The 24,550-nt window shown below is 45.6% G+C and overlaps 1 protein-coding gene across 3 annotated transcripts; it reads right to left on the bottom strand.

Moving 5' to 3' along the window:
* Positions 1 to 936: 936 nt before the first annotated feature.
* Positions 937 to 24,005, bottom strand: LOC106989613 (signal-regulatory protein beta-1-like). Of its 3 annotated transcripts, XR_008289169.1 has the most exons (7): positions 23,873 to 24,004; positions 13,991 to 14,350; positions 12,979 to 13,299; positions 12,069 to 12,407; positions 4,345 to 4,453; positions 2,029 to 3,821; positions 937 to 1,814 (listed from the first exon to the last, which is right to left on the bottom strand). XR_008289169.1 is itself a non-coding variant. In XM_053200153.1 (6 exons), coding segments are annotated over exons 1-6 (1,200 nt in total). In that variant the 5' UTR covers positions 23,943 to 24,004; the 3' UTR covers positions 1,823 to 3,820. The 3 variants fall into 3 exon arrangements, 2 of the variants coding, with proteins under 2 accessions (XP_053056128.1, XP_053056129.1); XM_053200153.1 differs by lacking the exon at positions 937 to 1,814 and having other exon boundaries at positions 1,823 to 3,821; XM_053200154.1 differs by lacking the exons at positions 937 to 1,814; positions 2,029 to 3,821 and having other exon boundaries at positions 4,329 to 4,453; positions 23,873 to 24,005.
* Positions 24,006 to 24,550: the final 545 nt, after the last annotated feature.

Raw genomic sequence — 24,550 nt, forward strand, 5'->3', positions numbered from 1 at the left:
TGTATTCTCACAGGGTGCACCCGGGGAGCTGTCCATCTGGTATTTTTCATAAGGGCACTGATCTCATTCATGAGGACTCCACACTCAGGACCTAATTAACTTTTCAAAGACCCACCTCCATATCCAATCGCACTGGGGATTGAATGTCAACACGTGAACTTTGGAGACACACAGACATTCAGTCCAGAGGAGATTTCCTTAGTTTTTAACCATGTATCCATGCAGCATCCCACATTACACTGTCTTGTCATGTCTTTTTAGGCTCCTCTTGGCTGGGACAGCCTCTTAGACTTTGCTTGTTCATGATGGTCTGACAGTTTTTAGGAGTGCCGCTCGGGTATGTTGTGGAATGTCCCTCTTTGCTGTTTGTCCGATACTTTTCTCATAATCAGCCGGGGGTGATGGGTTTGGGGAGGAAGGTCACAGAGGAAAAATGCCATTTTCATCACATTACATCCAGGGTGCACAGTGTCACCAATGGTGTATGACTGTTGGGGAGATCGTGTCAACTGTCTCCACTGTAGTTACTCCTTTTTCCTCCTTCCATTCTGTCCTCTTTGGAAGGGAGTCACCACAAGCAGCCCACACTTCAGGAATGGGGAGTTAGGCTTTCTCACCCTAGAGTGAAGTATCTTCGTAAATTATCTGGGACTTTTCTGCCCAGGACATGTTTTCTTTCCCTCCATTTATTAATGTGTTTGGTTATTTGTTTATAGCAATATGGACTCATTGATATTTAGTTTACATTGGCCTTATCAGTCGTAGTCTATTGAGGCAGCTGTAGCAAAACATCCCAGCCTGGGTAGCTGCTGAACAAAAGAAACATCTCGCTCACGCTTGTGGAGGCTGGAGTCTGAGATCAGGGGGCCAGCATGGTTGGGAGAGGGCCCACTATAGATTTCTCATTGTGGCCTCACAGGGAAGAAGGGTCTCGGGAGCTCTGGGGCGGGGCGGGGGGGCGTGTCTCTTTTATAAGGCTGATCCCATTCATGAGGGTGGAACACTCATGACCTACTCACTTTCAAGAGCCCCCCCCCCCCTTCTAACACCATCACGTGGGCCAGAGGGATTCTAACACGCGAATTTTGTGGGGACACCAACATTCGGGCCACACCGGAACCAGGTACCACTCTACTTATTTTTCGCTCAGACTCTTGCAGCTTTGGCCCCTGGGGGCTCTTCCGGGTGGTTCCTGTGCTTTACTGTTTTGTTTCCTGAAAATCCCCTCGCTTGCCTCCTGTAGGATGTTATGATATAATATTAAAACACAACGAAGACAGAGCAGCGTTTGACAGAATGGTTTTGGATACGTGCACCAGCTGATTCAATAAAGCACAATTTCATTTTAAAGTCTGACATCTAGTAGAAAGTGAGGTCCTCCGTGAAGTAGTCACTGGTTTATTCATTTTGTAATGTGATGGCTTAAGACGTGGCGGTCGTTGTTCTGGGAACTGAGGACACAGAGGTCCTTCTCTGTCAGAGTCGACGTCCTCCTTGCGGAAGAGACGAACACACGGAGGCAGTTCTCGCTTCGTATGGTGTCGATGTGCACAAATGTCAGCCAGTCCTTCGACACACGCTTCCAGTTTTATTTACCCCAAGGAATTTACCACGAACAATTGCATGGAGTATAAACGTTCCCGCCGGGTCTTCTTTAGCCACAGGTCCCTACGTAACTAACAGATGCACATTACGGTAAGTCAGCATCACGTCTTTCAAAGCCCACAGGGGCTGATCACTGTGACTCTGTCACTCAGTTTACCGCAGCAGCAGAGCAGGTGGTCGTGTTGTCTCCTGGTCTCCCTGCGATGAACCTGGGTGACATTGCGCAAAAGTGAGTGATGGCAAAAAGGGAATGGGCCCAAGGCAGACAGTGCAGTGGAGAAACGAGAGGGTTGGAGGGGAAGTTCAAACTCAATGGGAGTGGGGTTCATGAAGGCACAGAGACCCTCATGGGAATGTGGCCTGGGATACTGTTCCCAAGCATCTAGATATGCAGCCAGAGGAGGAGAGTGAGGATAAACTTACCACGTTGCTGAGGAAAGTGGGGGAGGAAGGTAGGGTGACAATGTCCCGGACGAAGTGATGCCAGCAAACATTCACATTAATGTTGTAAAGATTTCACAGCATCGGAAGTGCTAAGGGTGGAGTGTTGGAAGCTGATCCCAAGTGAGAAAGGAGGGAGATAATCCAGACGCCTGCTCTATATGGGAAACTGTGCCGTCAGAGGAAGGCAAGCCCTCTGCAAACTACTCTTGATAAGTCTTTGCAAACAAATAAAACTCTTCCCTTTTCAACGTTTCTAATATTTCAAAAGGTGAATAATAGTTTCACTGTTTTTTTTATGTCCCGATACATTCCTAACTGACAGTTGGTGGGCTTCCGATGTGTTGAAAAAAGTTTTTCAAGGACACAGAAAATTGTTTTGCTTCCCAGTGATTATTGAGATCCCTTTGCGTGGTTTCAGCTGCGCCGTCATTGCTTGGGTCCTGCATCACCGTGCAGAGCGAGCACTGCCTTGTTTATCGTGTCAGCTGATCGTAAGTTCTAGGGAAACAGCTCAGTTTGGGTATGAGCTGTGAAAACACAGAGTGAGAGTGGAATTGATATTTTGCATGGGGTGGCTTTTGGAAGGTGCTTCTCGTAAAGGGACATATCAGCAGAGCTTGAAAGGGGGGGAGACTGAGCCGTGCACGGAAGGGAGACAATTTGACCTCCATTTCCATAGGATCACTGTGGCGGAACCCGGAGAGTCTGTTAGGCACGTGGCAATGGTCCAGGAAGGGATGCTGGTGGCCGGGACCAGGGGGCAGCCCGGGAGCGAGCAGTGTGCAGGTGCTGGGTGGAGCTCCCTGGTGGGCGGGAGGAGGCTTGCCCTCGCTCCTGAGAGCTTTCCAGGAATTTTGCAAGCTAGTTGTTCCACTGTTGGCAGCTTGAAATTGGCCGCATTGGGAGTGTAGACACCACAGAAGTGGACAAGCACTACAAATCAGGCTTCTTTTTCTTTCTGAGCATGGATTGTTGAACATTTACCATGTCACCACTGGACATAGCATTATGAAGGCAGAATTGAACACGGGGTATAAAGAAGGAAACCAGGAAAGGGTCCAGGTTTCTGGACTGCCAGCACCTATACACGAGTGGGGGGATCAGGAAAGATGAAGCTGAATGGGGAGCTGGTGTCCCCGTCACAGGGAGAGGAAGGAAACTTCTCTCTACTTTGAGTAGAAGGACATGTAGGCAAAGGGGAAGGAGAATCATTTCTCTTCTTCCACCCAGGATGGGATTCATTTGCATTCAGGAGGCATTGGAGAACCTCACTGAGGCTGGCGAGTCTGGGGATTGGCAGGAATTGCCCATGAGAGCACGGCCTTGAGTGTGTACTTAATGGGGGCCACGGTCCTCAGGAAATGGATGAGAGATAGCCTGGTACACGTACACGTGACTTGTTTCTCACATTCTAGGAAGATACCCGTGTGTCAGTTTCCAGAGCATGTTCCCATGGCCCCTGCTCAGGACCAGGTATGAAGACCAGCTCTGGGGGCATCAAGGACTGGGAGAGGAGCAGCAGGAACTGTGGGCAGGTGGGTCTCTGGGGAAGCAGGCATCTGGGGCAGGGTTGTGGAAGCTTCTAGTTGTTCCTTGTCTTAGGCTGGGGCCCTCAGGGAAGGAAGGAGGCAGCAGAGACCGAGGATGGCATGTAGCAGGGGAGGAAGGAAGGAGCCGTGGACCCATGTTCACATTTCATTATCTGCGCATCATTCCAGAAATGTTCTCCCCGTGTCTCCTATGTCCTCGGTGCTATTTTCCTCCTGGGTCACCTTTAGTGAGAGGACAGGCGGTCCCTGACATGGACTGTGCCTCCTCAGCCTTCCTCCCTAGGTCCTGATCACCCTTCCCCATCCTCTCCAGTCTGTCCCACGGAGGGTCAGAGCGGGAGCCGTCCTCAGAGCGGCCAGTGGGCACCCGTCAGCATTCCACAGCATTCCTGTGGACTCCTAGTGCCCAAATACTCAAGAGATGCTCTCCAAGGGATCGTCCCACCCAGGTGGCCCTCATTCAGCCTCTCTGCCCACTTCCTTACCAGAAGCCCTAGGACTCTGTGCATATCTTTTGACAGCCCTTGACCCCCCTTCCCCACTTCCTGTAGGACCCCACACACTTTCTGGGAGTTGGGAACCTCCCAGAGGGATCCCCGAAGTTCCTGAGGGTTTTGACAAAGGTGTATCATCTGCTCTTTATTCCAGGTGGGCGCTGACCCTGTGTGACCTGCGGGCTGCCCCTTCCACTGACCTGGCTCCTTCTGGGACTGACCTAGCCCTGTCCTCCTTGTCCATAACTCACTAGTCAATCCGTTGCTTCCTGTGGACATAGATGGCAGAGACAGAGACGAGCAGCAGCAGCTTGGGGCCCAAGGAGAGAGCCACCAGGAGTGGAGTGGAAAGTTCTCGATCTGGAAATGAAGGGACAGGAGGCAGCATCAGAGAGGGATCCAGGAGTCCACTCCCAGAGGCCTCCACTTACTCCATCTGAGGAGACCTGGTCCCATCAACGCTCTGAAGCTCATGAATTTCCCCTGGGAGAAGCTTGAGGCAGAATTCAGAATAAGAAGTACCTCATCTCGCTCACCCCCTCTCAGGGTACTGGGTGTCCTTCCTGAGGGAAGGGGTGGAGACAAAGAGAACTCAACAACACGCAAGTGAGCTTTACTGACTTGTCCCCACACCCAATGGGGCAGGTCTGATGCTCTCTTTCTGAGAAGGGAACAGGCTCATAGTTTACGGAGGGTCGTCGGATGAGTGGGAAATCATTCACTGCTGTCCCGTAGGATGAATCTGCGACCTTGTCTTTGGACCAGGATGTGTTCAACCTTTCAGGGTCATAGCAACAAATATCAGCCCAGCCTCGAGTACAGTGAGGACAGTGTCATGGTGACCGAGGTGCAAGTCTGCCCAGCTTGTTCCACACTCAGGCCTCGATGTTCTCACGTGCTGAGGGAGCTCTCAGAGTGCCCTGACCTCACGAGACCTGCTGGCTGGACAACACCTGAGGGAGGCAAGGAAACTCTCAGGAGGGCTTTCAAACACCATCCAGCCCACCTGGACCCCAGTGCCAGCATCAGGTAGGATATCTTTCTGTTGGACGTAGATCATTGTATCTGGATGCATAGCTGCAGATTCTTTGCCTTTTTATAATGACTGGTTTTGCTCTTAGATTTGCATCAAGAAATTCAAGTTAAGGGGAGCCAGGGTAGCTCAGTTGGTTAAGCATGTGACTTCTGCTCAGGTTACGATCTCATGGTTTGTGGGTTTGATCCCTGCATCGGGCTCTGTGCTGACAGCTCAGAGCCTGGAGCCTGCTTCGGATTCTGTGTCTCCTTCTCTCTCTGCCTCTCCCTCACTCGTGCACGCTCTCTCTCTCTGTCTCTCTCTCTCTCAACAATAAATACTAAAGGATAAAAAAACTCAAATGAGTTTTTGAAATATATGGGATAATCTTAGAGGTAGGAGCGGAGACCCATCATTTTTACCCCTGGTGTGTTGGGGGATGGCAAGTCCCAGCTGAGTGGCCTTCTGCACTTATACTCAGTTGAAAGAGGTGCGTTGCCCGTGTTTGCACCTGCTTCTAGAGGGCAGCCTACAGCAGAGGTCTGGAGGAAGAGCGGGTACAGAGGTTTCACCCCTCCGCTCCATTTTAAAAAGTCAAAAATAGCATCCGGCTCGCCTGTTCTCTGTCCAAGTATGACTCTTCTGTGCTGCCTTGTGTTCACTATCTCCCTTTGCCAGTCTTGCCTCCTTCCCTGTCTCACATGCACGTGAATCGGGCAGCGCTCCACAGTGAGCTATCCCCCTTCTCGTATATCTTAGAGGCTGCTTCCCAAGGCAGGTGACCTGCGGAGTTTGTCTGGGAGGGGTCTGGAAACCCAGCTCTAAGGTGCAGAGACAGACCCGGGTCTCAGTCAGCTGACTGGCCAAGAGGTCCCCAGCCTGGTGGCGGGGCAGGGGTAGGGCCCAGCCGTCCCTGCTATTGTCACTGCTAAAACCTCACAGTGGTGACCTGGGATGATGTGAGCAGAGGATGGGAGTACCCTGGCAATCTGGAAATGAGTTGGGAATTACAGGAACTATGGGATTGGATGGGTGTTGCTGGGCTGATGCCTTTCAGAGAAAGACGATGCAAACTAAGACCAATGAATCACACCTGAAAGGTCAAGTGTGAAAGAGGACATCCAGGCAACATTGCAGACTCACACCTCCTAGAGCCACAGGGAAGAAAAAGCTAAGGACATAATTGGGTCCACCATAACCAGAAGAGCATCGGCACTAGAGAAGATTGGATTCTCAGCTTCAGTGCACCTGCTTTGCCAGAACAGGGCCGTGATGGGGAACGATGGGAGACAGATACTGAGATATGTGGGATAAGGACTTTGGAGACAGGGCATTCAAAGCCCTCAGGGCACTTGTGTCTGCTGAGGACAAGGCAGCACCTTAGTTACTCATCCGAATAGAACTTCTAAACCCAAAGGAAAAAGAATAAAAGGACAGTAAATTCTATGGAAATCTGGTTCTCAATAGTCCTTGAAGACAATGCCCAACCTTCAAAATCTCTGGGAGACAAAAGAGAAAATTCACCAAATCCAAAAGCTCAGTCACTTACACTGCTGCCCTCCTACCCTCACCAGCCACAGGAAAGGGCAGGTGAAGCAAAGGGCAGCGAGTCAAGGAGCCTGAGAGTTATGGAAATACCACAGCCAATATTAAATCCAGCTGAAATTAGAAATTTTTTTAATGTTTATTTATTTTTGAGAGACACAGAGTGTGAGCAGGGGAGGGGCAGAGAGAGAGAGGGAGACCCAGAACCCGAAGCAGGCTCCAGGCTCCGAGCTGCCAGCACAGAGCCCGATAGGGGGCTCGAACCCACAAGCCGGTGAGATCATGACCTGAGCCAAAGTCAGACGCTTAACCGACTGAGCCACCCAGGCGCCCTGAAATCAGAAAATATTTTAATGTGTCCTCCCCATCAGGACACAGATCTTAGGAATGGGTTTCAAAGTGTGCTTGACTTAAAAGGGTTGGCCCTGAACCTCCAGAGTCTGGGAATGTGTGGTACCTTACGTGGCAAGAAAGACTGTGTGGTGATTAGCTAACGTTTTGCGTGGGTCATTATCTGGGACTATTGGAGTGGAGCCAACTTAATTACCGAAACCCTTACAAGCGTAGGAGGCACAGCAGAGATTGGGAGCAGGACGCGTGAGGACCACAGCAGAGGTCAGAGGGTGCGGGGCCCTTGGCCAAGGAGAGGAGCTGCCACTAGGAGCTAGAACAGCAAGGACACTGACTCTCCCCGCGAGCCCCCAGAAGGAACGCAGCCCAGCCACCCATTTTAGACATTCCACACTAGAAATGGAAGATAATGAATGTGGGTTGTTTTAAGTCACTAAGCATGTGGCAGTTATCACAACAGCAGTAGGAACCTAAGATCAGGAGGCAGGGGCGTTTTATTTTATTTATTTTTAAATATTTATTTATTTTGAGAGAGAGGGAGAGAGAGAGTGAGCAGAGGAGGGGCAGAGAGTAGGGAGACAGAGAATCCCAAGCCAGCTCTGCACTGCCAGCATTGAGGCCGACGTGGGCTTGAACCCACGAGCTGTGAGATTATGAACCTGAGCTGAAGTGAAGAGTCGGACGCTTAACCGACTGAGCCACCCAGGCGCCCCAGGAGACAGGGACATTCAAAAGGGCAGATGGGAGTAAAAGGGAGAGGCATGATTTAAAATGGATACTTCAAGGAGGGAAAGGCAAACAAGAAGGAAGAGGTGCTGTGTCATAATTGAGCAGTGAAGGAAGATGGAAAAATGGGGCAGGCAAACTTGGCATCCTGAAGAAGACCCAGAAAGATCAGAGGACTCAGAATCTCTGTCCAAACAGAGCCAGCCAACCCCAGGCCTCAGCAACACATGTGGTCATGCCATATTGAGAGAAAGGAGGTCCATTAAGCTAGGACTATCATAAAACACCTCAATACCATTGACCGAAAGATGTGCATTTTTACATCAGACGCACTGGACCCAGAAAGGCAGTGGCCGGAGCCCTGGGACGTCCATGGAGTGGCATCCTGGTGCGTAGGGTCACAGAAGCATCTTACACTTGGCTCTGGCCTGCCAGCTTAGCCAACCTTAAAATCCTATTTGCAGCCTTAGCACACTAACAAGCTTGCCAGTTAAGGCACACTAGAAATACCAGAAGTAACAGTCCTCGTGTGTGCCCCAGTGTAAGACAGAAGTCTAAAAACCAAACCCAGGCTTGTCAAGATGAGATGCTGTGGACTTGTCACCTGGTCGAGTGCATGCCTGACCCCTGGAAATGGCATGAGGTCCAAGCATAGGAGGACTCTGAAAGGTGGAGGAGGAAGGCAGGCAGTTAAGTGTCAGCAGACTGGAGGAAGAACACAGCTTAGGTACCCTGGCTTCGCGTTCCTGAATCCCTGGAAACAGAAGCAGGCCAAGGTGTGACATTCAAAGAAAAGTCTAGCATCAATCTCAGTTTCTAAAGAAGCAATCCGGTGAAGAAATGGGGGAACCAAATGAGACTTTTAAATACATAGAACAAACTGAGGGTTGCTGTTGGGGAGGTGGGTGGGGGGATGAGCTAGTGGTAATGGGCATTAAGGAGAGAACTTTTGGGGATAGGCACTGGGTGTCATCTGTAAGAGATGAATCACTGGGTTCTACTCCTGAAGGCAAGACTACATTGTATGTTAACTAACTTGAATTAAAAACAAACCAACAATGGGCAGAAGGCACTAATAGACACTTGTCCAAACAAGACATCCAGATGACTAATAGACACATGAAAAGATGCTCAATGTCACTCATCATCAGAGAAATACAAATCAAAACTCCAACGAGAAGCTACCTCACTCTGTCAGAATTGCTAACACAAGTAACAACAGTTGTTGGCGAGGATTCGGAGAATGGGGAACCCTCTTGCACTGTTGGTGGGAATGCAGACCGGTGCAGCCACCCTGGAGAACAGTATGGAGGTTCCTCAAAAAGTTAAAAATAGAACTATAATATGACCCAGCAATTGCACTACTAGGTACTTACCCAGAGGATACCAAGATACAGATTCAAAAGGATACATGCACCCCAATGTTTATAGCAACATTATCAACAATAGCCAAACAATGGAAAGAGCCCACATGTCCATTGACTGATGAATGAGTAAAGTCGTGGAATATATATATATATGTATATATATATATGTATATATACATACACATACACACATATGTATACACAGTGGAAAAGTACTCAGCAATCAAAAAGAAAGAAATCTTGCCATTTGCAACAACATGGATAGAGCTAGAGTGTATTATGCTAAGGGAAAGAAGTCCGTCAGAGAAGGACAAAGGCCATATGATTTCACTCATACATGGAATTTAAGAACCAAAACAAATGCACATACGGGAAGAGGGGAAAAGAGAGAGAGGGAACAAACCACAAGAGACTCCTAATGGTAGAGAATAACCCAAGGGTCGATGGAGGGAGGTGGGGAATGTGCTGGAAGAGTGATGTGTATCAAGGAGGGTACCAGTGTTGAGCACTCGGTATTATATGTAAGTGATGAATCACTGAATTTTACTCCTGAAACCAGTATTACACTGTATGTTAACTAACTGGAATTTAAATTAAAAAAAAATCTCAGTTCAAATTTCAAAAACTGAGGAACAAAATCAATTCAAAGAAAGTGAAGGAAAAAAAAAGAGGAGAAAAAGCAATGAAATTGAAAACAGAAACAATTGAGAAAATCACTGAAACAAAAGTGGGTTCTTTGACTGACACATGAAAAAATCCTCCACATCACTCCTCATCAGGGAAATACAAATCAAAACCACAGTGAGATACCACTTCACACCTGTCAGAATGGCTGACATTAACAACACAGGCAACAACAGATGTTGGCGAGGATGCAGAGAAAGAGGATCTCTTTTGCACTGCTGGTGGGAATGCAAACTGGTGCAGCCACTCTGGAAAACAGTATGGAGGTTCCTCAAAAAACTCAAAATAGAACTACCCTACGACCCAGCAATTGCACTGCTAGGCATTTATCCTCGGGATACAGATGTGCTGTTTCGAAGGGACAACATGCACCCCCATGTTTATAGCAGCACTATCAACAATAGCCAAAGTATGGAAAGAGCCCAAATGTCCATCGATGGATGAATGGATAAAGAAGATGTGGTATATCTATACAATGGAGAATTACTCGGCAATCAAAAAGAATGAAATCTTGTCATTTGCAACTACGTGGATGGAACTGGAGGGTATTATGCTAAGTGAAATTAGTCAGAGAAAGACAAAAATCATATGACTTCACTCATATGAGGACTTTAAGAGAGAACAGATGAACATAAGGGAAGGGAAACAAAAATAATGTAAAAACAGTGAGAGGGACAAAACAGAAGAGACTCATAAATATGGAGAACAAACTAAGGGTTACTGGAGGGGTTGTGGGAGGGGGCATGGGCTACATGGGTAAGGGGCACTAAGGAATCTACTCCTGAAATCAGTGTTGCGCTATATGCTAACTAACTTGGATGTCAATTTTAAAAAATAAAAGTTTTTAAAAAGTGGGTTCTTTGAAAAGATCAATAAAATTGAAAATTTTCTAGCAATTTTGACAGTGAAAAATATGAAAAATAACACATTATATCAAGAATGAAACAGCATGTCACTACAGACCCTACAGACATCAACAGGCTATCAAGGTAATATTATGAGCAACTCTGTGGGAAGAAATTTGATAATTCAGAGAAAATGGACCAAACTCCTCAAAAGCACAGTGGGTCCCCAGCGTCCTATATAAAATGATGAATCTGAGTAGCCATTCAGATTATTTTCAAGTCAAGAAAAGAATTGTGGAGGCCTAGGTGGTTTCACAGGAAAGTTCTTCCAAGCATTTACAGATGAATTAAAACCAAGCTAGGTGCACAAAATAAAGTTACAGAAGAAAGTTTTGAAAATCTGAATATAGACCCCATTTTAGATGATAGTAGGAAATTATTTTATGAAGTGTCTAATGGTATATTGGTTTTGTAGAAAAGCCAATGTCATTAGTCACATGACTACACAATTATGGACTCCATTTGCAATGCAAATAGATGCACATGGATGTGCATCCATGACTAAGTCATTAGTGGACACAATTCTGCAACTTCTGTATACCTCTAGTTTTGAAAGAAGTAATTTGTTTTCCTCTTCCTATCTATACTCTCCCAGTTGGGAGGGACATGGACACTCAGTGACCCATTGTTGACCCAGCAGTGACAGTGATGTCATAGTGCATATAAAGGAACATGGGCCTTTGAAAGGTCTTTTGGAGCAAAGACTCCTTGAATCCTGACTCCACCTGCTCCTGATGTTACATGAGAGAGAAATGAGATATACTTCGGTCATAAAAGGGGACTCTGTAGGTCCTTGGGACAATGACCAGTTGCTATGTCTAATACGTGTTTGTTCTACAGGTTGGTGGTCCCTGTCCTCAGGGACTCTCTCTCTCTCTCTGAAAATAAATCAATAAACTTAAAAAATATTTCTTTATAAAAACAGAAAACCGGAAACTCCAGGTCCTCTGGACTTTCTTCCAGAATTTCAGAGTGGTGGATGCAGACATTTGCTGGGGTGACAATAGAATGTTCTGAAGGAATATAGAATAGGCGGGTAAGAAAGATCGGGAGGAGGGGGTGGCTGGCCTGGCATGGTGACTTAATCCCTGTCAGTTGAAGGAGCAGGAGGCAGACCCTAGCAACAAGATCATCTCCCTCCCTCTGTTGTTTCTTTCTCTAATGCGTGGTTATGTCAAAAGATCTAAAGAGATCTGTACCAGACTCTTACCAGTGGTCATTCTTGGAATGTGGGCTTTGGGGGAAGTCCCGGACCTCACAGCAAATTTCTACTTCGTATCTATAGACTTCTAGATTATTCTATAATGAGCATGAATAACTTCTTTACCATGAAAAAAGAAAATATAAAATTAAATCCCAGATTAGTTGACATCAAGGCTCACCCGAGTTTCCATCTGTGCACTGGTCCTTGGTGTAGCCAGAGGTCTTGAGTATATGCCTTTTGGTGACTGCCTGCTGCCCATCATGCTGCACCTGGCAGGTGACCACCACATCCTCTGTGTGGGTAGATAAATTCACCAGGAACAAGCTCGTCCAGTTAAAGGTCCCATCCTTGTTCTCTATGAGGTTCGAGGCCGTCGAGGCCGTTTCTGTTCGGGACACGTTTCCGTTCTCCAACCAGGTCAGCTGGAGGCGCTGGGGGTAGAACTTCTTCACTTGGCAAATGACCTTCACCTGGTCCCCTGTCACGGGTTGCTGGGCAACCTCCAAGGTGGGTGGAACTGAAACAGCACAGAGCAGAAGCTCTGACCTCATGGAACAGACACATCACCGGGGAGGGGCTCGAGAACTTAGCTCCCCCCACGCAGCAAGGGAATCACCCAGATCAGTGCTAGGCATACAGCTGGTGCTCAAACACTGAGGGTAGGCTTTGCATGCGAGTGAAATCCCTAAGCACAGTGCCCAGTACACAGTAGGTGCTCAAGGTACCTACTGGTAGCTCCTATTAGGGTAATGATGAGTGAAATCGAGCCCCCAGCATGCATTTGGAATCGAGTAACTAGCAAAATCCATGAAGTCACCGAGCACACAGTGGCTGGATTACAGTAGGTGCTCGATAATTGGAGTGGCTATGGGAAAGTAAATCGAACTACCTAGCACAGTAGGTGTTCACCTGGAACTGCCGTTAAAACAGGAGGAGGTGACGGTACCCCTGGGTGCCCGGTGATTGGGAGGGTCTGTCAGGAGGCAGGTTCCAGGGGATGGAAGGCTGGGAGCACGGAGTGGGGGAGGGGCAGGCTGGGAGGCTTGGGGGCCGGAGCTGGGCTTGGGCCGGGGGTGACGGGCATCTACCTCGGAGGGTCTCGGACAAGTTGGCAGTCCCACGAAGAGGAGGGCCCCCCTGCAGGGTCACGTGGGCCACCTCGCAGGTGACCTGGGAGCGAACGTCCCCCGGGGTCAGCGGCAGCGTGGTTGTGCTGGAGATGCTGTAGGAAGCGCTGTCTCCCTCTGGGTCCACGGTGGTCTGGGAGGCTGCCAGCTCATTCCCGTTTTTGAACCATTTCAGGGTGACGTTTCTGGGGGAGAAGCCGTGGGACTCGCAGGTGAAGCTCACAGTCTGCTCAGGTGTGGCCCTGGCCGTGGGGCCCAACACCATGGGGGGAGAGGGTTTGGCTACAAGAGGAGCATTTACGAGTAAGCATGACTCTGGTCATCCTCACCAATGACGGGTATGTGACACTGTGCAGAACCCTCGCATGGATTATGTTTTAGCCCTGCTGATAGCGTTGGGAGGGCGGTGTGGAGACCGACTGAGGCAGGGGCAGGGCCCGCGTGCAATTCCAGCCTTAGTTCAAAGTCCCCCTTGTCTTCTCTGCCAGGGGACCTCCCACCAATCTGGGCACAGGAAGGACATTTCTGGTGGGTGTCACTCTCAGTCTCCACCTCCTCCTCCTACAGTACCCAGAACAGAGCTTGCACATAGCAGGTGCTTAGTAAATGCCTAGTGTGGAGGATTCTGGACACATCGACATGAGTGCTATTTGGAGGCAGATGTGAGGATGGGCCTTGTGACTAGCATGTCTCCCAGACTTTCAGTCTCTCATCCTGGGAACCAGAGGGCTGGTCAGGATTGAAAAAGGGAAGAGCTGGGAACCTGCAGACCGCGGTTCCAGATTTTCCCACCGTTTATCAGCCGTGGTGTCTTCAGCAAATAGCACAAGCCTCTCCAGGCCTCAACTTTCGTGATCTGTGGAAGGGGCTGATTCAGGGGCACCCATAACAGCACCTGATCCATATCTGTTGCTCAGACAGTGGAGGGCATCCTTATTGACTTGTCACAACCAGGGGAAGGAGCGATACTCACCGCTCACGGTGACCCGGGTGCCTGGTCCAGACTTAAACTCCACATCGGGGTTCCCTTTCTGGAACTTCACACAGTAGTAGGTTCCCGTGTCTTCTGGGGTGATGTGACTGATGCGGATGGAAAAGTCCATGTTGTTTCTCTTTGTGATGTCTGTAACAGTTGTTACTCGAGAGGAGTGGGGGTCTCCTCCTCTGGAACTGAAGATTAACTCCCGGCCTGGCCCTGTGCCCCTGAACCACTCGACCTTCCCAACGGGGAGCAGGGAGGTCAGGGTGCAGTGAAGAGTGGCCGTCTGTCCGGCTGCCACAGACACCGACTTCTCGGGCTGGATCACCTGCAGTTCCGTCTCATCTGACACACCTAGAGGGAGAACAAAACAGCTACTTATGATCCTTGTGTGATCTTGTCCGTCTGCTCAAGTATTTATCCACAACAGCTTTCACTGAGTGCACACTGTGAGCCCAGCACGCTGCGTGTACATGGCATGTAGCCCTCGCGACGAGCCTGTGACACGGGACCCTGTTACAGACGAGGAAAGCAAAACACAGAGAGATTCAGTGATGTGGCACACGCGGGCGGATGGCCCCAGCCCTCTCTGAAAGCGTCGTGCTTCGCCAAATGATCCTGCTTGTCTGTGTTCTGGCCCCTTGGGGTGTTACACTTTCTGGTCTCTTGCATTAGGCGGGGCCGTGAGACTTCTTTAGACCATTGTGTGTGAGAGGAAGTGATGAATGTAGTTTCTGGGCTGTGTGTTTAACTTCTGGAACCTCTATGGATCAACTTCCCTCCTTCACAAGCACGTGCACATGCTGGGGTCTGTCCCAGCAGCCTGGATGCTTGAGAGACAGTGATGGGCAGAGCTTTAAACACACCATAAGCATGTAGTTTCATAAGAAGTAAAACATTCAAAAATATGTGGTTTTTTCCCCCTCATAGCGTAATCATTTTAGTTTCTGAATGCTATTGCAACACTTTTAAAAACTTAATGCCAAAACCTAGAGAAGTTTATTATCTTACAATTCTTGAGGTCAGAAATCCAAAATTGGTGTTGCTGGGTTAAAATCTAGGGTCAGCTGAGCTGCGTTTCTTCTGGAGTTATTGTCTTTGTCTTTCCAAATCCTAGAAGCTGCCCACAATCTTTTTCTCATGGTTTCCCATCTTCCAATCACTCCAGATTCTTGCCTTTCTTGTCACCTGTCCTTCTTTAACTTTGATTTCCATGCCTCATTCTTATAAGGACTCTTGTGAATATATTTGGGCCACTTTGATAATCTCGGATAATCTCCCCATTTAATAGTCTTGAGTTAATCACTTCTGCAAAATCTCTTTTGCCATGTAAGAGAAAACTATTCACAGGCTCTGGGTATTATAATATGGACTTCTTTTAAGGGGGGGATATTGTTCTTTTTACCACATATGTATCCCCAGACTATTACAGAAACCAGTTACTATAAAAAACCTTTGTATCAGCCATTGTTATACAGGGTAAGAGGCAGGCAACTTACTGGAATCTGGAAGAAAGTCTTTTCAAGCAGTGAACTGGTGAAATAGTTTGTGAAATAAAATGAGAAATCAACAACAGAACCAGAAACTGGACATTCTCAAATATATAGAAACAAAATAACTCCTTCTTAAAAAAAGCAAAACTTAAGCAAAAAGGAATCACAAGGGAATTTAGAGAACACCTTGAGATGAATGAATATGGAAACACAACTTGCCAAAGCCTACAATCTGCAGTGAAAGCAGCTCTAGAGGGAAATTTATGGCCATAATGCCTACATTCAAAGAGAGGAAAGATCACAATTCAGTTAACAACTATGGACCTTGAGAAATCAGAAAAAGAAGAGGAAAAATAAACCAGAAGGTAGCAGAATGAAGGAAATAAAAAGGAGTAGTATCTCTATGCTATATATAAATAAAATGTGAAAAAAAAAAACCAACAGAGGGGAACCCTTTTGCACTGTCGGTGGGAATCCAGACTGGTGTGGCCACCTTAGAAAACAATATGGAGGTACCTAAAAAAAATTAATCATAGCACTACCTTATGACCCAGAAATTGCACTACTAGGTATTTATCCAAAGGATACAAAAATGCTGAATCAAAGGGGCTTATGAATCCCAATGTTTATAGCAGCACTGTCAACAATAGCCAAGTTATGGAAAAAGCCAAAGTATCCATCAACTGATGAATGGATAAAGAAGATGTGGTATGTATGTATATATATATATATATATATATATATATATATGTATATATATATACACACACACACACACACACATACATACATGCAATGTATATAATACTATATACATATAATACACTAATATATATACTATATAGTAACATACAATATAGATAGTAAATACTATAATACAATGTATATGAATACGGGCACTTGTTGGATGAGCACTGGGCGTTGTATGGAAACCAATTTACAATAAATTATATTTAAATAAAAAAAGAATGAAATCTTGACATTTGTGACGACATGGATGGAACTAGAGGGTATTATGCCAAGTGAAATAAGTCAAACAAAGACAGATACCAAATGAGCTCACTCATACATGGAATTTGAGAAACTCAACAGATGAACATAGGGGAAGGGAAGGAAAAATGAGATGAAAAGAGAGAGGGAGGCAAACCATAAGAGACTCTTAAATACAGAGAACATACTGAAGGTTTCTGGAGGGGAGAGAGATGGGGGGATGGGTTAAATGTATGATGGGCATTAAGGAGATCACTCTTTGAGATGAGCACTGGGTGTCATATGTTAGAGATGAATCACTGGGTTTTACTCCTGAAGCCAAGACTACAGTGGGTGTTAACTAACTTGAGTTTAAATAAAATCTTAGAGGAAAAATAAAACCAATATCAACAGTCAAAACCAATATCAACAGTCAAGACTCAAGTGCATTTCTCTAAGTGAGTGGTGACCAATTCAAAAAGGAAATTAGCAAACAATTCCACTTGCACTAACATCATACTTAGTAGTAAATTGTTTTCATGGGGATGAAAGGCTGTACACCAAAAAGTGTAAAACAATTTTGCTGAAAGAAATGAAAGAAGACATAAATAAATGGAAAAACTTCCTCTGTTCGTGCATTGGAAGACTTCATATTGTTAAGATGTCAGTACTACCTAAAGTAATCTACAGATTCAATACAATTGTTATCAAAACCCCCATGGCAGGTTTTTTTTTTTTTTTTTTTTTTTTTTTTGCAGAAATGGAAAAGCCCATTCTAGAATTCATATGCAGTTTCAAGGGTCTCAGATCACCAAACAATCCTGGAAAAGAAAATAGTTGGGAAACTCATACTCCTTGATTTAAAAACCTACTACATAGTATAATAATTAGAGTACTGTAGTACTGAAAAGGAATAGAGATATAGAGCAATGGAATTGAATGGAGAGCCTAACAATAAACCCTCACATATATGGTCAAATGATTTTCAACAAGAGTGCCAAGACCATTCAGTGGGGGAAAGAGTGATCTTTTCAACATGAAAAGAAACACGGGAAAACTGAATATCTACATCCAAATAAGGAAGTTGAACCCTCACCGTACTCTGTATAGAACAATGAGCTCAAATTGGATGAAGGGACCTAAATACAAGAGCTAAATCAATAAATCAATAAATCAAACAAATTTTCAGAGAAAAAACTGTAGGGAAAAATTATGATATTGGATTTGGCAATGATTTATTGTATAAGAAACCAAAAGCAAACATAACAAACTAAAAAATATTTAAAATGGACTTTATGAAAATTTAAAAAAATTGTTGCAGGGGTCCCTGGATGGCTCAGTCCAGTATGTGCCTAACTCAGGCTCAGGTAATAATCTCATGGTTCATGGATTCAAGCCCTCCATTGGGCTCTGTGCTGGTGGCGCAGAGCCTGCTTAGCATTGTCTGTCACTCTCTCTCTTTCTGTCCCTCCCCTACTTCTGTGCTCTCTCTCTTAAAATAAATAAGTAAATTAAAAAAAAAAAACAAAAACAAAACTTTCAGGCAGCAGAGGACAAAATCAAAAGTGAAAGAGAACTCACAGAATGGGAGGAAATGTTTGCAAAGCATATGTCTCAGAAAGGATTAATAGCCAGCATATAAAAAGAACTCGTACAATTCAACAACAAAATAATGAACAGCCCAGTTGAGAAAAAGGACCTAGGACTCCAGTAGACATTTCCTCAAATAAGATATTCAAGTGGTGAGTAAGCACATGAAAAGATGTTGGACATCACTAGTCATTAGAAAAATGAAAATCCAAACCACAGTGAGATACCACTTTCCCTGAGAATGGCTTTTACCAAAAACAAAATAAAGCAAAACCAAAATACATACAAGAAAATAAAAAATCAGGATGAAAGGATTGGGTAAGCTGTGGATAAATTGAAACCATCGTACATCGTTGGTAGGAATAAAATATGGTGCAGTCACTGTGGAAACTGGTGTTTTCACTAAAATTGAAATATAGAATTTACCATATGATAGGAATGTTCCATTCTTAGGCAAACACCCCCCAAATTACTGGTATGTACTCAGATCTTTGTCCATCCGTGTTCATAACAGTATTTTTCATGATAACCAAAAGGTAGCCGAAAAAATTCATATCTATCCATAGGTGAGTGGATAAAAGGTGTTGATGTAGATATATACAATGGACTTCTTCTATTCAACCTTAATAAGCAGTGAGAGTCTGATATGTACTATACAATGGATCAACCTAAAAAAATATCACTTTAAGTGAAATATGCCAAATACAAAAGGACAGGCATATGATTCTACTTACATGAAGTATCTATAAGAGACAGATTCATAGATACAAAAAAATAAAATAGAGATTATCGGTGGCTGTGGGGGAAGACGGAATGGAGAATTCTTGTTTAATGGATGCAAAGTGTCTGCTTCGGTTGTTGAAAAAGTTCCTGAAATGCACAGTGGTGCTGACTTCCCAACTTTGTGAATGTACGTGAGGCCACTGGCTTATACCCTTAAAAATGGTGAGAGGGTAGATTTTATGTGATGTGTAGTTTAGCATAATTAGAAATATGGCTTCAAAGAAGGTGATCACCCCATGTAGAGCCTTTGAGTTGGACTAAATGGCTCGAGGACAAAGAAAATGTATTGTTCCAGGGACTGGTAGATTTGAGAAACATGTCCTTGAAGGAAGACATAGCACCATGGGAACACCTAAACAAAGGAAATAGTAGTCTGCAAATTTTTCTGTGTTCTGAAAAGAGTTGTGGGAGGTGGCCTATGTCGGGACATTGAGTTATACACTGAAGGGACACAGTCATTTTGGGGGCATTCATTTCACTGCAAGTGCAAGACTTTACAGTTGGATTTCACTGCCTAAGTGACTAGCCAATCTCTCGAGACATAGAGAAATACAAAATATTTCCTTCCTTTTGAAGTGTCCTAAAAACTAGGCAGGCATATACATCAGAGGAGAGGGCTACTGGAAACCACACATACATACATCCTGTGTTCTTTTCTATTTCTTAGCTACTCAGGGAGAAAAGGTGTGGTTCGCTCTTACAGAGTGTGAGCTGGTAAAACCCTGCACTGAGCACAATTTGAAACCAACCATGCCTCCTAAGGAGGGTACGTGCTATCACAGGCAAGTCTTGGGTGTGCCAAGAGCATCAGGTGGTTTGATTTGTAAGTCTGGAGAGGAAAGTTGGGGTCAGGAAGCCGAACTGCTAAGACAAATGGGAAGAAATAGGCATGCATCTTGGGGAAGGAAATGGAGGGAACGGGGGTGGGGGGGGAGGAGGTGAGAGGGATTAGAGGGTCAAGAGGAGCCAGGGAGAGGTGTAAACTCTGCCATCTGTGTATCTGTAATCCTCATATTTCCATGTCTGGCCCAGGCCTTGCCCTTGAACTCTGGATTTGTATGTCTGACCAGCCACTCACCACTTTACTTTTTTTTTTTTTTTTTTTTTTAATTCTGGAACTCTATAGTTCACCAATCCACCAACTTTTATTTGTTTTTTTTTCAATATATGAAGTTTATTGTCAAATTGGTTTCCATGCAACACCCAGTGCTCATCCCAAAAGGTGCCCTCCTCAATACCCATCCCCCACCCTCCCCTCCCTCCCACCCCCCATCAACCCTCAGTTTGTTCTCAGTTTTTAAGAGTCTCTTATGCTTTGGCTCTCTCCCACTCTAACCTTTTTTTTTTTTCCCTTCCCCTCCTCCATGGGTTTCTGTTAGTTTCTCAGGATCCACATAAGAGTGAAACCATATGGTATCTGTTTTTCTCTGTATGGCTTAATTCACTTAGCATAACACTCTCCAGTTCCATCCATGTTGCTACAAAGGGCCATATTTCATTCTTTCTCATTGCCACGTAGTACTCCATTGTGTATATAAACCACAATTTCTTGATCCATTCATCAGTTGATGGACATTTCGGCTCTTTCCATAATTTGGCTATGGTTGAGAGTGCTGCTATAAACATTGGGGTACAAGTGCCCCTATGCATCAGTACTCCTAATTCCTTGGGTAAATTCCTAGCAGTGCTATTGCTGGGTCATAGGGTAGGTCTATTTTTAATTTTTTGAGGAACCTCCACACTGTTTTCCAGAGTGGCTGCACCAATTTGCATTCCCACCAACAGTGCAAGAGGGTTCCTGTTTCTCCACATCTTTGCCAGCATCTATAGTCTCCTGATTTATTCATTTTGGCCACTCTGACTGGCATGAGGTGATATCTGAGTGTGGTTTTGATTTGTGTTTCCCTGATGAGGAGCGACGTTGAGCATCTTTTCATGTGCCTGTTGGCCATCTGGATGTCTTCTTTAGACAAGTGTCTATTCATGTTTTCTGCCCATTTCTTCACTGGATTATTTGTTTTTCGGGTGTGGAGTTTGGTGAGCTCTTTATAGATTTTGGATACTAACGCCTTGTCCGATATGTCATTTGCAAATATCTTTTCCCATTCCGTTAGTTGCCTTTTAGTTTTGTTGGTTGTTTCCTTTGCTGTGCAGAAGCTTTTTATCTTCATGAGGTCCCAATAGTTCATTTTTGCTTTTAATTCCCTTGCCTTTGGGGATGTGTCAAGTAAGAAATTGCTACGGCTGAGGTCAGAGAGGTCTTTTCCTGCTTTCTCCTCTAGGGTTTTGATGGTTTCCTGTCTCACATTCAAGTCCTTTATCCATTTTGAGTTTATTTTTGTGAATTCACCACTTTACTTTGATAGAGGTAAACTTCTCACAGTTAACTTGTCCCAAACTGAACTCAGTTTCCAACACGTCCTTGTACATCTCAGCTGAGGCACCTTTATTCTCCCAGACGCTCAGGTCCAAACCCTCGGGAGCCTCTCTTTCCACCCCAAATCCTATGTATCAGGAGATCCCCTTCTGCATGCACCCACAATCTGACCTCTTTCCCCTTCCTCTCCTGGCTGCTGTCTTGGTGCACACCATATGTCCTTGTTTGCACGAATGCGGGAAGCTCTTGAATGCTCTAGTTCCTTCTATGTATGCCACGTGATAGTCTAATCTCAACCAAATCCTAGAATACGTTAAAACTCATGTCGCATCATGCCACTTGTGTCTTCAAAACTTTGCAATGGCAAACGTTTCACTCAGAGTAAAAGCCCAAATCCTTGAACAGAGCGGGAGGGTCAGGGCATGTGCACATGCTGTTCCCATGCTGTTCAGGAAGGCTTTTCTTCCAGAAGGTCACATGGCCCACACCCCCACCTTCTCATAATCTTGCTCAAATCTCCCTTCTCAGTGATGCCCACCCAGGCTGCCTCTTTATTTAAAAAAATTTTTTTTAATGTTTTTATTTATTTTTGAGACAGGGAGAGACAGAGCATGATCGGGGGAGAGGCAGAGAGAGAGAGAGACACAGAATCCAAAGCAGGCTCCAGGCTCTGAGCTGTCAGCACAGAGCCTGACACAGGGCTCGAACTCACGGAGTGTGAGATCGTGATCTGAGCTTAACCAACGCTTAACTGACTGAGCCACCCAGGCGCCCCCAGGCTGCCTCTTTAAATACATCCTACCCTAAGGAGTCTCTCATTATCTTAGCCAGCTGTACTATTGTGTTTCTTCTAACACTCATCGCTTTCTGGTATGTTGTGTTATTTGCTTAATTGGTATATCTATCGTTTCCAGTCTTTTTGTTCATCATGATATAACTTCCACGAGGGCCACTACTTTCTCTCTTTTAATAACCAGTACTCCATAAGCTCATGTAACAGTTCCTGGCACCTTGTAGTTATCCAGTCAATATTTATGCAATGTGTGAATTTGCATAGGGCAATCCCTTTCTGAGAACTTGGAGTCTATTTTCGGTGGAGAATTTCTCAGGAAATTATGAGAAGCCAAGTGTCCCATGAAGATGTCTTGGTGAAAACAATCATTTGCATATACCCAGGAAGCAGAAGAGCCCCAGAGAAGCAAACCACAAATGCTCTCACCCACACTCGCCTTCCCTACACCCACTGGCAGATCTGCAAACTTCAAGGGATGGATGTGGGGCCACAGGGTTTGAGAAGAGCAATGGTTAGACCCGTGAGATCTAGATTCAGACTGCCTGAGTTCAAACCATAGCCCTGCCTTCGCCACGGAGTGACCTTGGACTTTTCTGTGCCTACTTTTCTTATCTGTAAGCTAAGGGACAAAAATGTCTACCTCGGATACAAAGATCCTAGGAAATAACAGACGCGTGCATTTCCAAGTGTGTGTGGCACAGGGTGAGTGCTCAGGAAATTGGAAAGTGATTATGCACGAGATGTCCTGAGGCCTGGAGGCATCAGCCGATGCTAGATAATTGGGATCAGGATATAAGTACCAGTGTAGATCACATAGGCAGGAATCTCCACTTCTTGTATCCCCCTTTCCCCTCTTCACTCTGATCCAGCATGGAAGAGGACCACCAAGGCAGTAATACACAAAGTTCTCATCGTTTTACCCAGAAAGAAGTTTACTTGCCTTAAGAGCTTGGTGGAGAGTGAGCAGTAAGTTTAAAGAAGTAGAAAAAGAGGGTGACTAGCTGAGAGGCAGCTAACCAAACGTGTGTTCAATGTACATTTCATGTAGAGTGGACGTGATGTGAAGGCAACAGTAAGGAAAGTGCTTTCAAATATCCTGTGTGTGTGCACACGCCCGTGTGTGTACCCTTCCTCATGCCCACTCCTACATGTACACACACAAGTGCATTCCCAAGTATACATGAAGTGTGGCCCAGCATGCTAGCATACAGGTCACTTTGAGGATTTCATGAAATTGTCATACATGTTGAAAGCTCAGTAAAAGATTTGGCGCATAGGAATCACCCAACACATCGTTAACCAAAGTTTGGGAGGACACACAGCAGAACTGGAACTCTGGAGACCTCGGAGTGTGGTAAGTGATGCCTCTTCTTCTGTTTCCCTCTCTGTATTTTCTGATGTTTGTTTAGTTGGCCTCCACCGAGAAGCTGAGCAGCATAACACGGTGGAAAGAATGAACCGCGGAGCTGGGTGGCCTGGACGTGAATCCCGGCAGATACACTGACTTAGGTAGCTGACATTGGGCCATTAACTCTCTCTGCCTGAATTTCTCCATCTGCTGATCAGGAGTATAGTCCTAGCTATCAGGCGGGGGTGTTGTGAACATTAAATAATTTAATACATACACTTGTCCTTGTGGCTGATGAAAGCACCCGCTGTTTGGATATCACTGGTAACCAGCTTCAGGTGATGGATCCATACACACAATGCTCCCATCCCTGATTTCCTGCTCTCAGATGACACCCAGTCCTTGGCCTTCTGTGGCAGCCCCACACAGCACACCTGTCCTTACCTGGAGGCCCTTGAGGTCCAGGGATAGGGCGAGGTTGAGGAGGTAGGGAACGGGGATTATACCTCAAGGCGATGCTTACCTGTGAGTCCCAACAGCAGAGGCAGCAGCAGGTAAGAAGGAGGATGGGGCCTGGAGGCAGGGGCTGACATTGTGGAGGTCTGGGGATCCTGCCCTGTGCAAATGTGTGTGCTGGGGAGAATAGGCCCTCTGTTCTGTAGAGAGGAAAAGCCTGCCTCCTCCCATGATTAAGAGGAAGTGCCCATGATGGGGTGACGTAGCTGTGAGTTAGCAATCTGTTTCTAGATTGTGAAATAGAAGTCAGGCAGAGAAGGCCTCCCTTGCTGAGGGATCCTGTCACATTTCAGAGAGAGTGGAGAGGCCCGGGAGAGATCATGCTTCCTCTCTGCACAGGGCCTCTCCCCACTCTTGAGGCCCCAAGTTGGGTATAGAGATTACCGAAGTCAAATGGAGCAATGTTTTCTTTTATAGATTGTGCTTCCTGTGTCTGATCTAAAATGTCTATGCTAAACCAAGGCCATGAAATTTGGTTTTGTTTTTTTCCTATAGTTTCTTCTAGAAGTTTATAGGTAGCCTTTCAATTTACGTCTATGATCCATTGATCATATTAAGTTGTTCTTAGTATTTTTGTGTATACTGTATAGTCACATTATGATAAAGTAATATTTTTTAGACAATATTGTTTTGTTTATGTTATAAGGAAACAGTCAAGAATCTTCTTCTTTCTACATATGAATAT

This window comes from Acinonyx jubatus, chromosome A3 (genome assembly GCF_027475565.1).
Source record: "Acinonyx jubatus isolate Ajub_Pintada_27869175 chromosome A3, VMU_Ajub_asm_v1.0, whole genome shotgun sequence".
Classification (NCBI taxonomy): Eukaryota; Metazoa; Chordata; class Mammalia; order Carnivora; family Felidae; genus Acinonyx; species Acinonyx jubatus.